Below are 15,298 nucleotides of genomic sequence, written 5' to 3' on the forward strand. Positions count from 1 at the left end.
TTCTAGTCTGATGAAGACCACTCAAAGCGCTTTACAGTACAGTTTCACATTCACCCATTCACACACACATTCATACAGTGCATCTACTTGCAGCACTTTGTTATTCTATGGGGGGCCATTCAGGGTTCAGCATCTTGCCCAAGGACACTTCGGCATGCAGATGGTTCAGACTGGGGATCGAACCGCCGACCTTCAGGTTGGAGGACGACCGCTCTACCCCTCAGCCACAGCCGCCCTGTATAGCTCTGCCCATAGCGCTGCACTCACAGAAATCTTTTTATTATGAGAAGTGAAAATTTGTTTGGTTACTATGAAACTGTTGGGGTACAAATTAGAATAATTTATAATAATAAATATTAATAATTTATAATTAATTGGAAAGACTAAATTACAGTATTTCCTGCTCGTTTAAGGCACAGTTACTGAATATGCACTTTATACATTTTTACATTTGAGTTTTTATACTTTTACCTAATTTATATTCAGTAACACCTACACTTGCATTATTAACAAGACAGACATCTCACTGTTTTGGAGCCATTACACATTTTCAATGCTTACTAATACTCTGCGCTAAGTTGACATTGAAGAGTTTGCATGTTTACATGTGTATTGTGTGCGTCTTCCTCAGGCTATGACATGTCCACATTTATCAGACGCTACAGCCGTTATCTCAACGAGAAGGCCTTCGCCTACAGACAGATGTCTTTTGACTTTGGACGAGTCAAGAAAGGGTACTGGTTTTCATTTCTCACAACACCACCCTTCTGAATGATCATTTCAACTTTGTTGTCTCATAAGAAAGCTGGGTCTAGAAAATGCTCGCTTTTTAATTGCCCTTGATATTCATCAGAATATTTGTCTCATAGGGCTTAACAAGGTGTGACATCCTCTGCCCTTAACCCTCAGCAAGAGTCAAGAAAAACTACAAAAAAAAACATTAACAGTGGAACAAAGCATAGGAACCTCAGAGAGAGCCACACGTGAGGATCCATCTTCCAGGACAGACAGAAGTGCAATAGATGCCATGTGTAACTGAGGAAGACACAAAATAACAGTATTTACAAGCTTGTTTAGAAAAAACTATTTGTAACATAATTGAAATATTTGTTCATTTTTAAAGTATTCATACATAACATCACAAACTCTGATTCGCAATCCACCATCATGATCTATGATCCATGATGACAGTCTGCGATCCACAATCATAATCCACCATGTTGCCGCAGCAGCGATCCTGGATCTGCAAACTGTAAAGCACAAGGAATCAGGCTACATAACCTGACACTGAAAAATGTAGACAAAGACTAAAGAAATCAATGATCACACTATGTGAGTCTAAATGTCTCAGCTCTTGATTCATTACAATGGATACTAGACCATGCAGCCCAGGCTGTTCCCAATTAGGAAAGGGGGTTTAATATTTCAGTTCTTTGCAGGTGTAAAAATCTTTCAGCTTCTTTCTCACTCTTTCTCTTTTCCCTTTTCGGTTCCTCCTCTGTCTCAGAGCTGAGGGAGCGATGAGGACTATGTCTGTAGAGAAGCTGTTGAAAGGAATGCCGACCCTGCAGAGCCAGATCGACGCACTGCTGGATTTTGATGTGAGTGACACTCGCTAATAGGGAACAGAGTCACTTTGGAAAGTTACTGAATTTGCTGAGGGATAAACACAGTCAAGACAGAAAGGTGGCAACTGGGTTTAAACAGGCTTAGTGTTGTAGTCACAGCCTCATATATATATATATACTGTGTATATAGGAGTATTGTCAGAGTGTTGAAATTCAATGAACATAAAGAAACTTAAACATATCGGTGTAACATGAAATTATCTATGTAGTATACCTGCAATTTTGAGGATGGGATACATACAGTACCACTGATACAGAGACTAAGAAATGTTGTTGTCTTTGTCATTTAATTCTCCTCGTAAGTTTCTGACTCAAAATACGTATTTGGTCCCCTCTATTCATCTTCAAAATCCTAACTACACTGTGCCTCTTGGGTCTTATTTGTGTCCACAGGTGCATCCTCCGGACCTGGACAATCCAGTGATAAAATCCTGCTTCCTCCTGCTCTTCAAAGATCTGATCAAGTTATATGCCTGCTACAATGATGGCGTCATTAACCTGCTCGGTAAATAGTCACTCCATCTTCACCTCATCACATGATCTACTAAATAATCAATGAAAAAAAGTCAAGTACTCTGGAAGGCATAGTACAGAGGAAGCCATTAAGTGGGTATGTAGATCATGTTACCATTTTATGGCGAACCTGTGGAGATCACTGGATCAGAATGATCGAGTGTGGTAACTGAGGGGAAATGCTTCTCAATCGTGCTGTGCACAGCAACATGAGGTTGTAAATTCAATCAGCAAGACACAATAAAGCCCCTTGTTCTAAAAGACATACACACAATCACACACTACAGCTATTCAGGTTAAAACCATACAGCTACAACATGACAAGCTTTGTCTCTCATCATCTGAAGAATAACACATAGCAACGGATGCATACACATAGCTAAAGATGTACCCATTTAAAGTTCACAATTGTTTGGATATTAACAGTGCTACGGTATGTTGCTATAATGATTAGACTGTTAGCCGAGTAGGTGAAACACAGACTAGTGCTTCAGTGAGGCCTCTGATATCCTCCTCTAGATGGATATTTTCTGACCTCCATTACTACCTCTTACTGACCTTCAAAATGGGTCAATCGAGCACTGTAAAAGCATAAGTTACTTAAACCTGTTAGGGTTGCATTTGTTGGGGACTATTTCTGTTTTGCAGATTTGGTCCTTTAGTGAGTATTTACAGCAACAGAGCTGATGCAGTGCCTGCGTTCACAGTGTTGAAGTGCCATATCACCCAGTGCAATGGTTTGCCAAAGTGATGAACAGGTTTTGGACACAGGGGATGTCCGTGGCAAGGACAAATAAGATAACATTTTTGGCTACACACAATACTTAATAGCAGGATTGATTCATTTTTGGTTTGATCTTTTAATGCAGCTTAACAACAAGGAAAACATAGAATGATCTCATGACTTCTTTTTGAACTATGTGGGAATAAGTGAGTCACATTGTACTATCTCTTTATCCAGAAAAGTTTTTCCTGATGAAGAGGAGCCAGTGTAAAGACGGGCTGGAGATCTACAAGAGATTCCTTACACGAATGACTCGGGTTTCCGAGTTCTTCAAAATCGCTGAGGTAGCATACACAGCACAATATATCTCTGAATATCAGTTACATATTGTACTACTTATTTACTATTTCATTAAATGTCATTGTATTCTTTTACAGGAAGTGGGAATAGACAAAAATGACATCCCCGAACTCACTCAGGTAAGAAGCTTCCTCCCCCCACTATTTTTCTGGCTATGAACTAAAAGAGAATGTCGGTACTCTGTTTTTTATCTACTGTCTAATATGTCATGCGAATGTCTAAGGCAACCGCTTATTTTTCCTTCCGGGTTCCCTGTGGTTTTCTGTTGGTTGTAATCAGACGTTCACAGACAGCTACAATCTGTCCCTTTGTTGAAGAGGAGGCATATCTCACTGTACCCCCTTATCACCTCCAACCGTCATGCAACCAATAAGCTGTGTTTGTTTGGCCTTTGACTTTCAGAGATGCAGAATGATCATTCAGGCTGAGAGTGTGAGGAGTGCAAAGAGCTAGCTTTGGGGAGCAAACAGCTTGGTGAAGGTCAACAATAAAACTCTCTTTGAGTGCACAGAATTGAGGCACAGAACAAGTGAATTGCACAGCGAGTGAAAAAACCACCCAACAGATGAAGTTCGATGATCTGACTGAATGAGCTGATTGGATAAGCTGTGATATGCTGAGTAATTTTGCTGATCAGGTGGCTGTTTCCGATTACATAGTTTTAGTTTAACAACTGTATAAAGGAACAGCAGACTGTCCTTGAATTGTGCTGCAGAGTTTCCATGACAGCTTCACTGTATTACCATTTATAGTCATTTCCATGATGAGAAACCTGATTTCTCCTGTATGTTCTCCCTTCGAAACTACGTTTTCGTTTGTAAAAAGGATACACTTGGCGTCTAAACTATTCCACAGTTGTATAGCCACTAACACAGAGAAGTTTGAGCCGCTGCTGGCCCCATTTTAGTTTGAAACCTGAGGTAGGACAGGCACAAACAAAGATGTTTGGAAATGATGACGTAGACACTCACAACTGCTTGTGTTAAGGCGTGTTTGTTTATCCTATATAATGAGAGAAGCCGATCCAAGATTTTGGTTCAATCAAATGTTTTATTTAAAGATACAATGAAAAGTTATTCATAGCTATGGACAATTATCACAGCCTATGCTAATTAAGTTAGCAGTAGGAAGATGAAAATGGCCCCGAACAGCAGGAGTCGTGTATAGTTATAACAGTAGAATTGATGTGATTGGTTATGAATATTTGGAGGGGACTCACCGCAAATCACTTTGGATCTCCCTTATTGGTCCAGCCGCAGTCCCACGCCTCTTGTCACCGAATCCAGGAAGTGACAGGGAGCAGCTCTCCGTCATGCACCTACGCTACTCTACCGGTTGCTAGGGCAACTCTATCTACCCTGACAGTCTGATGTTGTCTCGTAATTCAGCCTTGAGTAGAAAGTGTCTTGGTCCAGCCATCTTGGCTGCACCAACTTAACCATAACAAAACTCTCTTCGACTCTCCTATCAGGACAGCTGTTAGACTGGCCATCCTTGTGACGTACAAACATTATTAGCAAATTCCAAATATTAAATATGTTAAGCGAAAGGTTGAAAATAATGATTTGTATAAGGTAATGTTATTGACCCACTGCTCCTACCTCCCCTTCCGCCTTTATGAAAAGAGTCTGTGCCATTATGGTTTGAGAACCTATTATTGTGTGTGTCTGCTCCATCAAAACAATCTTGACTGTGAATGTGTAAACATTCGCATCCTCGAAACTAAACAATGTCATACTGACTTTGCCCCAGAAAGGACAGCTCCTTGAATTCTGTCTGATATTGAATACAGCTAATGAAAATATGCTTTAATATCCAAGAAGTTAATTATGAGGACAACTAAAAGATACATTATTGGCACTAAACAGCAACGGTTATTAAATTAATTTGTATGTGCATTATATCTAGCTAAAACTACCTCTAGCTTTATTATTAAGAGTTCTTTCAGACATAACCTATAGTTAAAAGTTTGAAATTCCTAACACTTGCTGATTTGGTCTTTCGGTCACAATGTAGCCTTTTGCTGATTCGTCAGGCTCCGATCACATGACCCCGTTCTGGAATAAAACAACCAGCATTAGCCTTGACTACCAGTGCAGAACAGAACATGGACAAACAAAAGTGTTGCTGACCCTGTCTTGTCTTTGTTAACAGCTGTCGTGCAGTTAAATTGTACATTTAACAATGATACAACTGCTGACATGTTTAGGAGACAAGCTGTTATTCGAGCATGCCTTCCTATTTACACGGGTACGCACATGCCCAGTGTAAGGGAGCGCTCATATGATAGGCATTTTCAGGTACGTTAGTATGGACGAGGATTAAAAGTTATACAGAGATAACAATATCACAACACAACGCTAGCTATTTCCAGCTTAATGATATCAATCTTCAAGTGTTTTCCTAAAATAGTGTCTCTACCCAAATTGTATTAAGTCCATGTTATGGACAGCATACAAACAACTCAATCCCCCATATGGCATTTAAACTTTAATATTACACCTGAGTGAGACTGTAATACAGCAGCAAAATATTTTTTCCCCCAAAGGCTTCTCAAATTTGAATGTCTGGTATTATTTTTTGTGGGGAAATGTTATATGTGCCTCTTTATGAATACACTTATTTCCATTTCAAATTAAGTCTTATTATCATCATCAGTTCGAACCGACTTTTATTCATTTTTCTTCTGCTCATACTTTAGGCAAATGTTTCCGTTGAAATATTTGAAGCTATAAAAAAATTTAAAAGCTTTTAACATGGTCTGGAGTTCATCATTAAATGAAACCTCAACAATAAGTACATTTTAGATTATTGAGCCTATTTAAAATATACCACCACTTTTCTCACTATAAAAATTATAATGTTATATAAATAAGCTGAATCGCATGATTAATCTTTACGGCCAAAGCCTACAGACTAGAGAGGCCACCATAAATAATTAGTTAATTAACTGTACGGGTGATAACATTTGCCACCACTTTCTGCGCTCATCCTCTCCAGAATGTATCACATTACAGCAGCACAAACAAGAAAGTGTAGTTTTAACATCTTACTGATTCTCTTGCCCTGTTGTTATGTCCTTATCCGTGCTATTTTTTTAGAACTGTGTCTGTATGTTGAATGTTTCTGCAAATGATGGCAGTGTCAGTTATGTGACATAATCTGTCAAGCATCTGCCTGGAGGCTCGTTTCTGTCACGTCCACAGGGAGATGATCCAGCACATTTTACACTGGCCTCCTCGGATGAGAACTACAACTGTGTGTGTGTCTAAATATTACAGTGACAGAGCTGTTAAAGGTGCCCTTTGTCTCTTTGTTGTCAGTGGAGTCCCTGGTTGATAAATGGTCTACTCATCCCTCTCATAGCCAAGACAAACAATATCAGTCTGTCTATTTTGTTGACCTTTCACGCTTTCATGAATAATATACTAGGCAGATTTAAATGGAAATATCCAGGAAATGGATCAAGGGATTAAGTGAATTAGTGAAATTAGCTTTGACCTCGCTTAATAAGCCTGGTGGATATTATTGTGCTATCCATTTACTTGCATGTTGGGAGGTTATAATCTCCCATTTGGCCTGGTTGAGCATTCAGCTTTTCATAATGGCTGACTGGCTGACTGGTACACTTCTCACTCGATTGCCATCAATACTTAACCTTTTCTGTTTTTGTCCTTTTGTGCCCTTCTTTATCCTCTTCCTTCATTTTTCATTTCCTGTGTAAGAGCAGAGTCCCCTTCGGTCTGTCGACAGTGATTCATCACTAATCAGGATACTTTGACATAAGCTGAGGAAAACAATGAATTTAGGCCTGAACCTTGTGCCAAACTCAAGTTAGCTTTTGAGCAGTGGATTCAGAGATGGATGGATCTGAGAATAGAGCGCTGTTGAGTCTGCACAAGGAAGATAAACTCAGGATCAGGATATGAGACAGCTTCACTAGCATGGGCTTTATAATGATTATCTTGTGAAACAAAATTATACTTCAAACCATTTTTCTTCTTTTCTGATCTTTAGTTTGAGATATTTGACACAAGTTTATTCTTGTGCAAAACAGGTATAAAAAGCTGCATTTATCAAAGTTCCACTGTCTTTGCAAAAGCTCTACTTGTGTACAGTAATACAGTAATCTCATAGTGACTCCATGTGTCTGCCCTCTTAGTGACTCCCTGTATCTGTGTAACTGGTTTAAAGGTTTATTATCTTGTAACTTCCCCTAGTGTTTCGTATGGTACTGTATAATAAGAATGAAATTACAGGAAATAACATGTTGAAGTTCATGATCAGGCTTTCTTTTTAACCGTGTCGTCCTCTGTCTTCCCCTGTGGTGCCCTGTGGTGTGATCAGGCCCCAGAAAGTCTTCTAGAGTCCCTGGAGACCCACCTCAACACCCTTGAGGGGAAGAAGCCGTAAGTAGTCAGGTGTATCTGTGCCTTTGTTTTTGTATTTTAACATTTACCAAATTGAGCACTGGGCCAAAGTTTGGTTTGTAACAGTTTGTGCCTTGCTGAAAGCCCTGTGAGAAGTGGTTAGTTGAACATGTGGGTGTCCAACATCCCCCTGAATATATTTGGTAATCTTAGAAGTGGTTCTGCTCCTTCCCTGGGGCCTGTTTGATATTAAATTTGCGACAGTATCTTCTCTATCTGCTTATTACTCTCACTTATTTCACTAACATGTTGTTTCTTCTTTCTTTGCCTAACTCAGAGAGGATAAGTAAGTATTCTCTCTCAATGAGAACTGTACTTTGAAATACTAATTTACCATCATTTGTAGTAACTGTGTTGTTTGATTCATGTGATTGATTCTATAGAACAAAATCTGAACAAGTCATTAATGTTGCACACTAACAACTTGTTCAAGATGAACTTCTATGGAAAAAACTATATTAATTTTTCTGTGCAAGTTCATTTCCTATTTTGTGACACTTGTGTCATCATCTGACACTCAGCTCCAACTTTTACAGAGCTTGCCCTTCAAAGACAACAATTTCTTTTTGTGCTTATGTGAACATGAAAAGCTACGTAGAAGTTGAGCTGGGGCCAAGATGCTATTACTCAGCTGTGCAACGTGGATCCTATAATTGCAGATGTTTGCTAAATGGAATTGCTTTGAAATGCTGCCTGCCTGAAAAACACCAAAGTGATACTAATGCTGCCACTTTGTCTTCCATCACATTAACAGCTATTATGTTTCAGCAAGTACACCATTAAACTCTTTAACTCATGTCATATCATTGTTTTTGCAGGTCACCCACTAAGGTAAGCTTTGTTTCATGATAATCACAATGTTGTTGTAATAATTATAGTCTTTGCTTATACATAGACTTTTTCACTGTCAAAACAGATTTAGAGCTTCACAGCAGTACCAGAACATGTTAAAAAATGTAAATGCTGAATTTGACCTTTAACGTCACTCTTAACAGTTTCAAGTACAGACATATGGTGATTCATTGTGAATTCATGTGTTAAACAGCTGTTTACATAACTGTGTTTGTCAGCACATTAACTGGGGTCTCTCTCTCTCTGCAGCAGGAAGATACGGCCAACAACTCCATGCCAGCGGCTGCTGCTGCTGCTGCTCCTGCTGCTGCTACTGCCGCACCACCGGCCAAGGCACCGCATCGGGCTCCCCCTGCTCGCCCTGGGCCACCTACCAAACCTCCTCCGCCTGCCGTCACCCCCTCTGCACAAGCCCCCATCACCACCACCATAACTAGCAAGTAGGAGTCACTCAACAATATTACAAAGTGTTTGAGATGCATCAATATCCTGGCATCAATATACCATCAGAAATTGATTCCAATCTATCAACACTTACTCTCTCACTTTCGTCCTCTGTGTTTAGTGCCCTTGATGATGGGTTCTTGTTGGATTTGGACCCAATTTCCTCCTTGTCAACAGGGGGCGCTGCAGCTGCTTGTTCTATGACTGGATGGGGAGGTGAGAACTTTCTGCTCTGTCAGTAGCGGATCTTTCATCTTTTCATCTTACTGTCGGGGGGGACGATAAACAGAGACATTTCTCAAGAGCAATTACTCAATTAACATGTATAAAATATATTATGTGTGTGTGTTCCCTGTATATTCCCCTCAAAAATTCCACAAGGGAATGAAAAATGTTGTTGAAAGGACGCATTGAACAAATTGTCAATTTAGACTAAAACATATCTCAAATGTCCTAAACTTGAATCAATTTACAGAAACACATTTTAAAATAGTCCATGCATGTTTCAAACCATAAATTCTAAACCGGTTTACTTAACTGATGACCATTTTGCAAAGCATAAAAGGAGCTGACATCACTGCAGATAAATAAATGGAAACCATTTTCTGAGATGAGAAAGGAGAGAAGTAATTTATAAACCGAGAGTATGCTTTGGATAATAGTTGGCAGTAACGTTGAGGATACACTATTTGTTGTAAATGAGATGAATTAAACAAACTTAGGTCTTTTAGAGTCACTCCCTGAAGTTGAATAAATAAGTGTTACCCTCATTAATGTTTTTATTGGATTATGTGGAATCGCATTTCCATTGTGAAGCTGTCGCTGCTCTTTCCCACATGTTGGGAACTTGCGAATGACAAATTTCTAAATTTCAGCAGAGCAGCTATATATTTTATAGTTATATTGATTGTGTTCATGCTATCATAAATCCTCTCTCATCTCTGTCTCTTTCTGATCATCTCTTACAGATCTTTTGGCTGAGGGTGAGTATTCCGTTGACGGACTGAATATAAGAAATGCTTGCAGATTTTTCATCGTCCATCTGGGCTTTCTACCTTAAGTTAACTGTTGTCTCAGTGTCAGGTTGCTTTGCATTGAAAACAAATGTAGTTATTATCTTTCACACCCTTCCTGTTAATCTCTCACAACACACATCTGCTCTTTAAATTTTTTAGTCACTTTGACACTGCCATCTTCCACCTATCTTACTTTTTTTATCTTGCTATTCCTCTCTTCTCTCTTGTAACGGGGTCGTGGCATTTGGATTATGGGGTAAACCTGCTTAGCAGCTCCATCTGCCTCTGATGGAGCTTCTGAAGCTCTCCTGGCCGAGGGAGAATCTGCTGAGGCTGATGCTGATGCTGCAGCTACCCCTGCAGCTGTCGCACCCAAAGCCACCGCTACCACTGCTGCTGCAGCTCGACCAGTCCCCGCCTCTCTGCCCATCTCCGCCCCTGCCACCACCTCAGCCACAGAAATCGACCTTTTCGGAGGTCAGTGTGGTTCGACAGTTGGATGTAGGGCCATATTCATGGCATGGCTGCCTGTCTGCTACAATCATTTTGTCATTAAGTTATTAACTGATATAGATTTTGTAAATAAATCCCTGGGAGAGTTTGAGAGAAACACTTCCTAAACTTTCCATTGCAGCCACTAGTAAATTCATTGAGAGTGCTTCTTTTGAAAACCACATAAATATACGTTTGTTCTATTAGATACATTTTGGATGTGATGTATGTTTCTGTGATATCTAAAGAATGAAGAAAATGTAACTCTCATTTTTTGATGTAACATGAAGACTTAATAACAAATATTTAAATGTATATTGTATACAAGCAGTTGGCACCAGAACCCCAGTTTGTGTCTTGTGCCATATATTACCATCAACATTTGAGTCACAGAGCTAAAAATCTGATGAAAAAACCAAACAATTTCCACTGTTATGTATATATTTCCACAATCCTCAAATATTCTACTTGATATCTGGATTAAAAATGATTTTGTCAGTAAAATGAAAAATTATACATCGCTCATCAACATGTAGAGTTTCCATCCCACGAGCACTCAGTAATTATTACCATATTATGACATGCATACTCAGTAATCATGGGACCACACCCATCATTAAAATCATCCTTCAAATACACACCTGTAAAGTTTTTGTGACTGCACTTGGCAGTGTTGTGATGAAACATGTCCGCAGACAAAATCCACCTCTGTGATTGTATCTGCTACAGTAGGTGTCTCCAGAACCATACTTTTTAATGATGACTCACGCAAGCACTCACACACATGGTGACATCAGCCAGCAGTCAATTAGCTGGTTAATGCAACCGATTATACAATTCTTCATTTAGGTGTACACACTGAACAAGGAGAATTGTCATGTCCATCTGCCATATTTGTTTGGATATTTAAAAAATATTTTCCTCCATGTAGTTAGTGGTAGTCCGTGATGATCCTGGAAATACCTAGAGAAAAAAAACAATTTTAAAATCATCAGATTTATATTTTTTATAAATTAGATGCTTAATGGTGTAACTCAAATGTAATGGTAATCTACCTGTTACTAATATTCTTGCTCCCTCATTTGTTACGAGCATGCACACTTATGTGCTTTCACAAACCCTGTTTTGCACTGAGCACAGAGCAAAACGTTTATCATTTCTGGCATATCTCAAAAATACCAGGCACTGCAGAGGATTACTTGTTTTTCTCTGGGTTTATTCGAAGCTGCACAGTTGTCACAGAATACGAATATGCTTAGACATTGACATGTTTTAAAGAGTGTTTCATTATGTACATGTGCACCTCAGTAAACCCACTGCAATGTAATTAATCTCCTATCAGTTGCTTTTTGTTCTTTTGGTTTATCACCCATGTTTCCCTAATGGCTTACCAACAGTTTCATACATTTGCCACAGTGGTGAATAGCTGGATGATATTTTGGCTTTCTAAAAATAACCCCAGCCCCAACATTTGTATCTGCTGAAAAGAATTTGAACTGAATTTCTTCGTCAAAGAGATACTCTTCCTAGTCCATCCCTGAACCTGACATGTTCCTTCTTGTCACAGAGCAAAATGAACTTGTGACAACCTCATTTCACACATCTGCACAAACTGTGCAGTCACTGAATTCAGCATTATGCAGCCTTCCAAAACTCATCATATGACTAATGGTGGTACAATCTGATCAGTCGTCACAGTAACCAGGCTGCATATTTCTTGTATTCTCTGCTTTTCCCTGATGCTGACCTCTCATTTTTGTTTCCTGTCCACTCCATCTCTTTACTCATCCTATGTTCTTTACATCCATGTGTCTGTCGATGTGTTGGCCCTGGGGGTTATGTTTTGTGTGTGTTGCGTTCCGGCTGTATTCGTCTACAATACCCTAGATGCGTTTGCACCTTCCCCAGGAGATGGTCCTGCTGCCGTGGCCGCGGGCCCTGCTTCTGATGCTTTTGGTGGATCTGGTGGGTGACAAGACAGCTTTTTGTGCAAGTGTGTGTGTGTGTGCGTGTGTGTGTGTGTGTGTGTGTGTGTGTGTGTGTGTGAGATATGTGTGATTGCAAAAGCTGTTTGCTTTTATTATATTGAAGCTGCTTCTGCAATCATAGGAGACAGTAGAACAAACGTTTACTGTTTCACCCCAAATCCTGCTGTAATGCCCCAGTCATGGACCCTCTCCTCCCTCATCTTGACTCCTCATCTCCTTCTAATATTCACCCAGTGAATAGTACAGTAAAAAGCAGCTATTTATTACACTGTAGGAATAAATACCATTTGTTTTAATACCACTTACTCTAAATAATGATGGTAATATTTGTGCTATCATCGTTGAGCCTTTTTTTCCTTTTACTTTGAATATAACTAACTCCATTCAGTTTCTTTCTTCGACCTACTATTTACAGCAAATCAGTGGCTGGAGCAGTGCATGTAATGACTGTGCTTTCTCACAAATGATATTCTTCAAACACTGGAAATCAAATGTTTTCCTTTATATTACATTTTGGGTGCTCTAGTTTGGGCATTTATTAGTAACTGCAGCAGTCACAGAAGCAGTGGCACGGACCAATTACACATGCTGATCTGCTTAGCTTTTCAATGATCAGAATATAGGCTCTTAGATGATCCATAACTTATCTCTGGAAAATTGATTTAACACACATTAAAAGTTCTTGTATAAGAATGTATAAGAAAAGAAAAAGTTTATACAGAAAGTAGAAATCGCTGCTATATTAAAATTTTCAGCATATGATTAACTAGCTAATGTTTACACAGAAATAAATGATATCTCTTTGATGTTTTCCGAGCCATGTAACAACGTGCTGCCTTGTAAGGACTGGATAGATTAAAGATAGGGTTGGTAATTTCTCTCTGAAACACGTTTCATCTTATTTGTTGAAATCCTCTGTCCTGTCAGCCATCAATAAAAAAAGAATCAGAAAAAACGAAAACTCTTGCAGAACATTAATAAACACTAACCAAACGAAATGATTAGCTGGCTACCTGTCTGTCACTAACCGACCTGCCTGCTCACATCCTGCCCGTGCTCTCACTGCACATGACCGAGTCTTCACAAGCCAGACACAGAGATGATATAGCCAGAAGTAAGCAAGCTAGTCAAGGAAAAGTCGGCTCGTAGCAGTTGTCAGTCATTGCACGTTTATGTGTTTTGGGGGTGTAGCTTTGACAAGAGGGCTAATGGCAGGGGGTTGGATGTATCGGTCACATTTTTGAAAAGTGTACCCTGGTCTTGCTAGCTTTTCAAGGATTACCAACCCTAGCTTTAAATAGCCAGTTTCTGTTTATATCGATGTCTGGGTGAATAATATTTAGCTTACACTAAATTTGATTAATTTGATTCTCACAGATGAAGACAAGTCACTGTTAGTCCTTGGGTTGTTAAGTAGAAAATAGTTTATTAAAACGCTCTTAGTTCCATTATAGTTTTCAAGCTTTTATGTAATAACCTTTTGCATGCAAACGTGTTATCTTAAGTTAATTTTTGTACAGTCAGTGATGAGTTAGTGAAGAATTGGTCAACATTGTCAGTTGTAGCTTGTTTTGGAGCTCCAGAGGCATTCTGGCCTCAAGATGCTTTTTACCGTGATTGCTGTTCTAACAAACCCTCAATCCCCCTCCCCTTCCCCTTCCATCCACCACCCCCTTCCCCTCTTCTCTAATCATACCCCCGCCCACCACCAACCCTTGCTGCTCCTCATGAAGACCCCTTTGCCACGACGGAAGGGAGTGCAGAAATTGCTCCAGAGCTGGACCTGTTCGCCATGAGGCCCGCCGCCACGGAGGCCATCGCCACCACCCCTGCCGTCATCATCCCTCCCACCTCTAGTGAGGCGCCGACCATCGTCGCCCCAATCGCTGCCCCCGCTGCTCCCACCCCTTCTTCCACCACCACAACCACCACCGACACCACCACAGAGTCTGCAGCCGCTCCGACTCTAGATATCTTTGGTGGTAAAGTCCTCTCGCTCTCATTCTGCCTCTAACTACATTGCCCTGCATTATGACACTGACGATGACAATGGTGAAGGTTTTGATGATGAATGTGTTGCTCCTGCTAGTGATGATGATGATGATGATGCTGATGATGAATTAGTGACAATGATAACAACTTGCCCAGACCCTACATTTCAAATTTGGTTTTCTATTTTCCATGATGCTTTTTCTTCAGAAACAGATAATTTAAACAAGCTAATCAAACATCTTGACCTCCTCTGCTTAACAGAAAACATTTTTGATATACAAAAATTACAGTGACTGCCATTTAGTCTGTTGCTTTCAAAGGTAATCCCTTAATTATGCACTGTACCAAAACCCTGAAAGCTGTTTCTCTCCTTTTCTTATCAGAGGTGGCTCAACTTGTTTTGATTATTAACCTAATACTAACACATATGAAACCATAGAGGGAAGAAATGTATTTTCTTCTCCTGCTTGTGATCAGTGTTTTAGATAGTGACAGCTGAGAATGCTTTATTGTAGCTTATGCACTTTAGTTGAAGGGGAATATTGCTTAATTTTTAAATACAGGTATACTGCAATTTTGGTTGATCAGGTTCACTCCCACTGACCAGAAGAGAGGTTATGGGTTATGAATATTGGTAGAAAAGTGTATGGCTATTCATGTGATTTGGAAAAGGTGTATGCAGAACTTGCCACTTGCTGCAGTCAGCAGCTAATGGATTGCCATACATGGTCCCCAGAGGATGAATCTTACTCACCTCTCCTGTGGGGTCTTAAATAATATCATATTTATTAGACCAAATGAATACAAAATCAAGATATTCATGGTTTCCTGATGATGTATTCAGCTGACTTTGGTGATT

The 15,298-nt window shown here is 39.7% G+C and overlaps 1 protein-coding gene across 1 annotated transcript in view; it reads left to right on the top strand.

The window, feature by feature from the left end:
* Window positions 1-15,298, top strand: part of snap91a (synaptosome associated protein 91a) — a 60,976-nt gene that overhangs the window by 37,815 nt on the left and 7,863 nt on the right. Inside the window, exons 4-16 of the mRNA XM_061081595.1 lie at window positions 632-734; window positions 1,508-1,601; window positions 2,022-2,133; window positions 3,103-3,209; window positions 3,303-3,344; window positions 7,573-7,634; window positions 8,474-8,486; window positions 8,760-8,947; window positions 9,073-9,167; window positions 9,920-9,934; window positions 10,238-10,444; window positions 12,347-12,424; window positions 14,181-14,429. Of these exons, the coding sequence (XP_060937578.1) occupies window positions 632-734; window positions 1,508-1,601; window positions 2,022-2,133; window positions 3,103-3,209; window positions 3,303-3,344; window positions 7,573-7,634; window positions 8,474-8,486; window positions 8,760-8,947; window positions 9,073-9,167; window positions 9,920-9,934; window positions 10,238-10,444; window positions 12,347-12,424; window positions 14,181-14,429 (1,365 nt within the window). The remainder of the gene's footprint in view (window positions 1-631; window positions 735-1,507; window positions 1,602-2,021; window positions 2,134-3,102; window positions 3,210-3,302; window positions 3,345-7,572; window positions 7,635-8,473; window positions 8,487-8,759; window positions 8,948-9,072; window positions 9,168-9,919; window positions 9,935-10,237; window positions 10,445-12,346; window positions 12,425-14,180; window positions 14,430-15,298) is intronic.

Source organism: Limanda limanda, chromosome 11 (assembly GCF_963576545.1).
Source record: "Limanda limanda chromosome 11, fLimLim1.1, whole genome shotgun sequence".
In the NCBI taxonomy this organism is placed as follows: Eukaryota; Metazoa; Chordata; class Actinopteri; order Pleuronectiformes; family Pleuronectidae; genus Limanda; species Limanda limanda.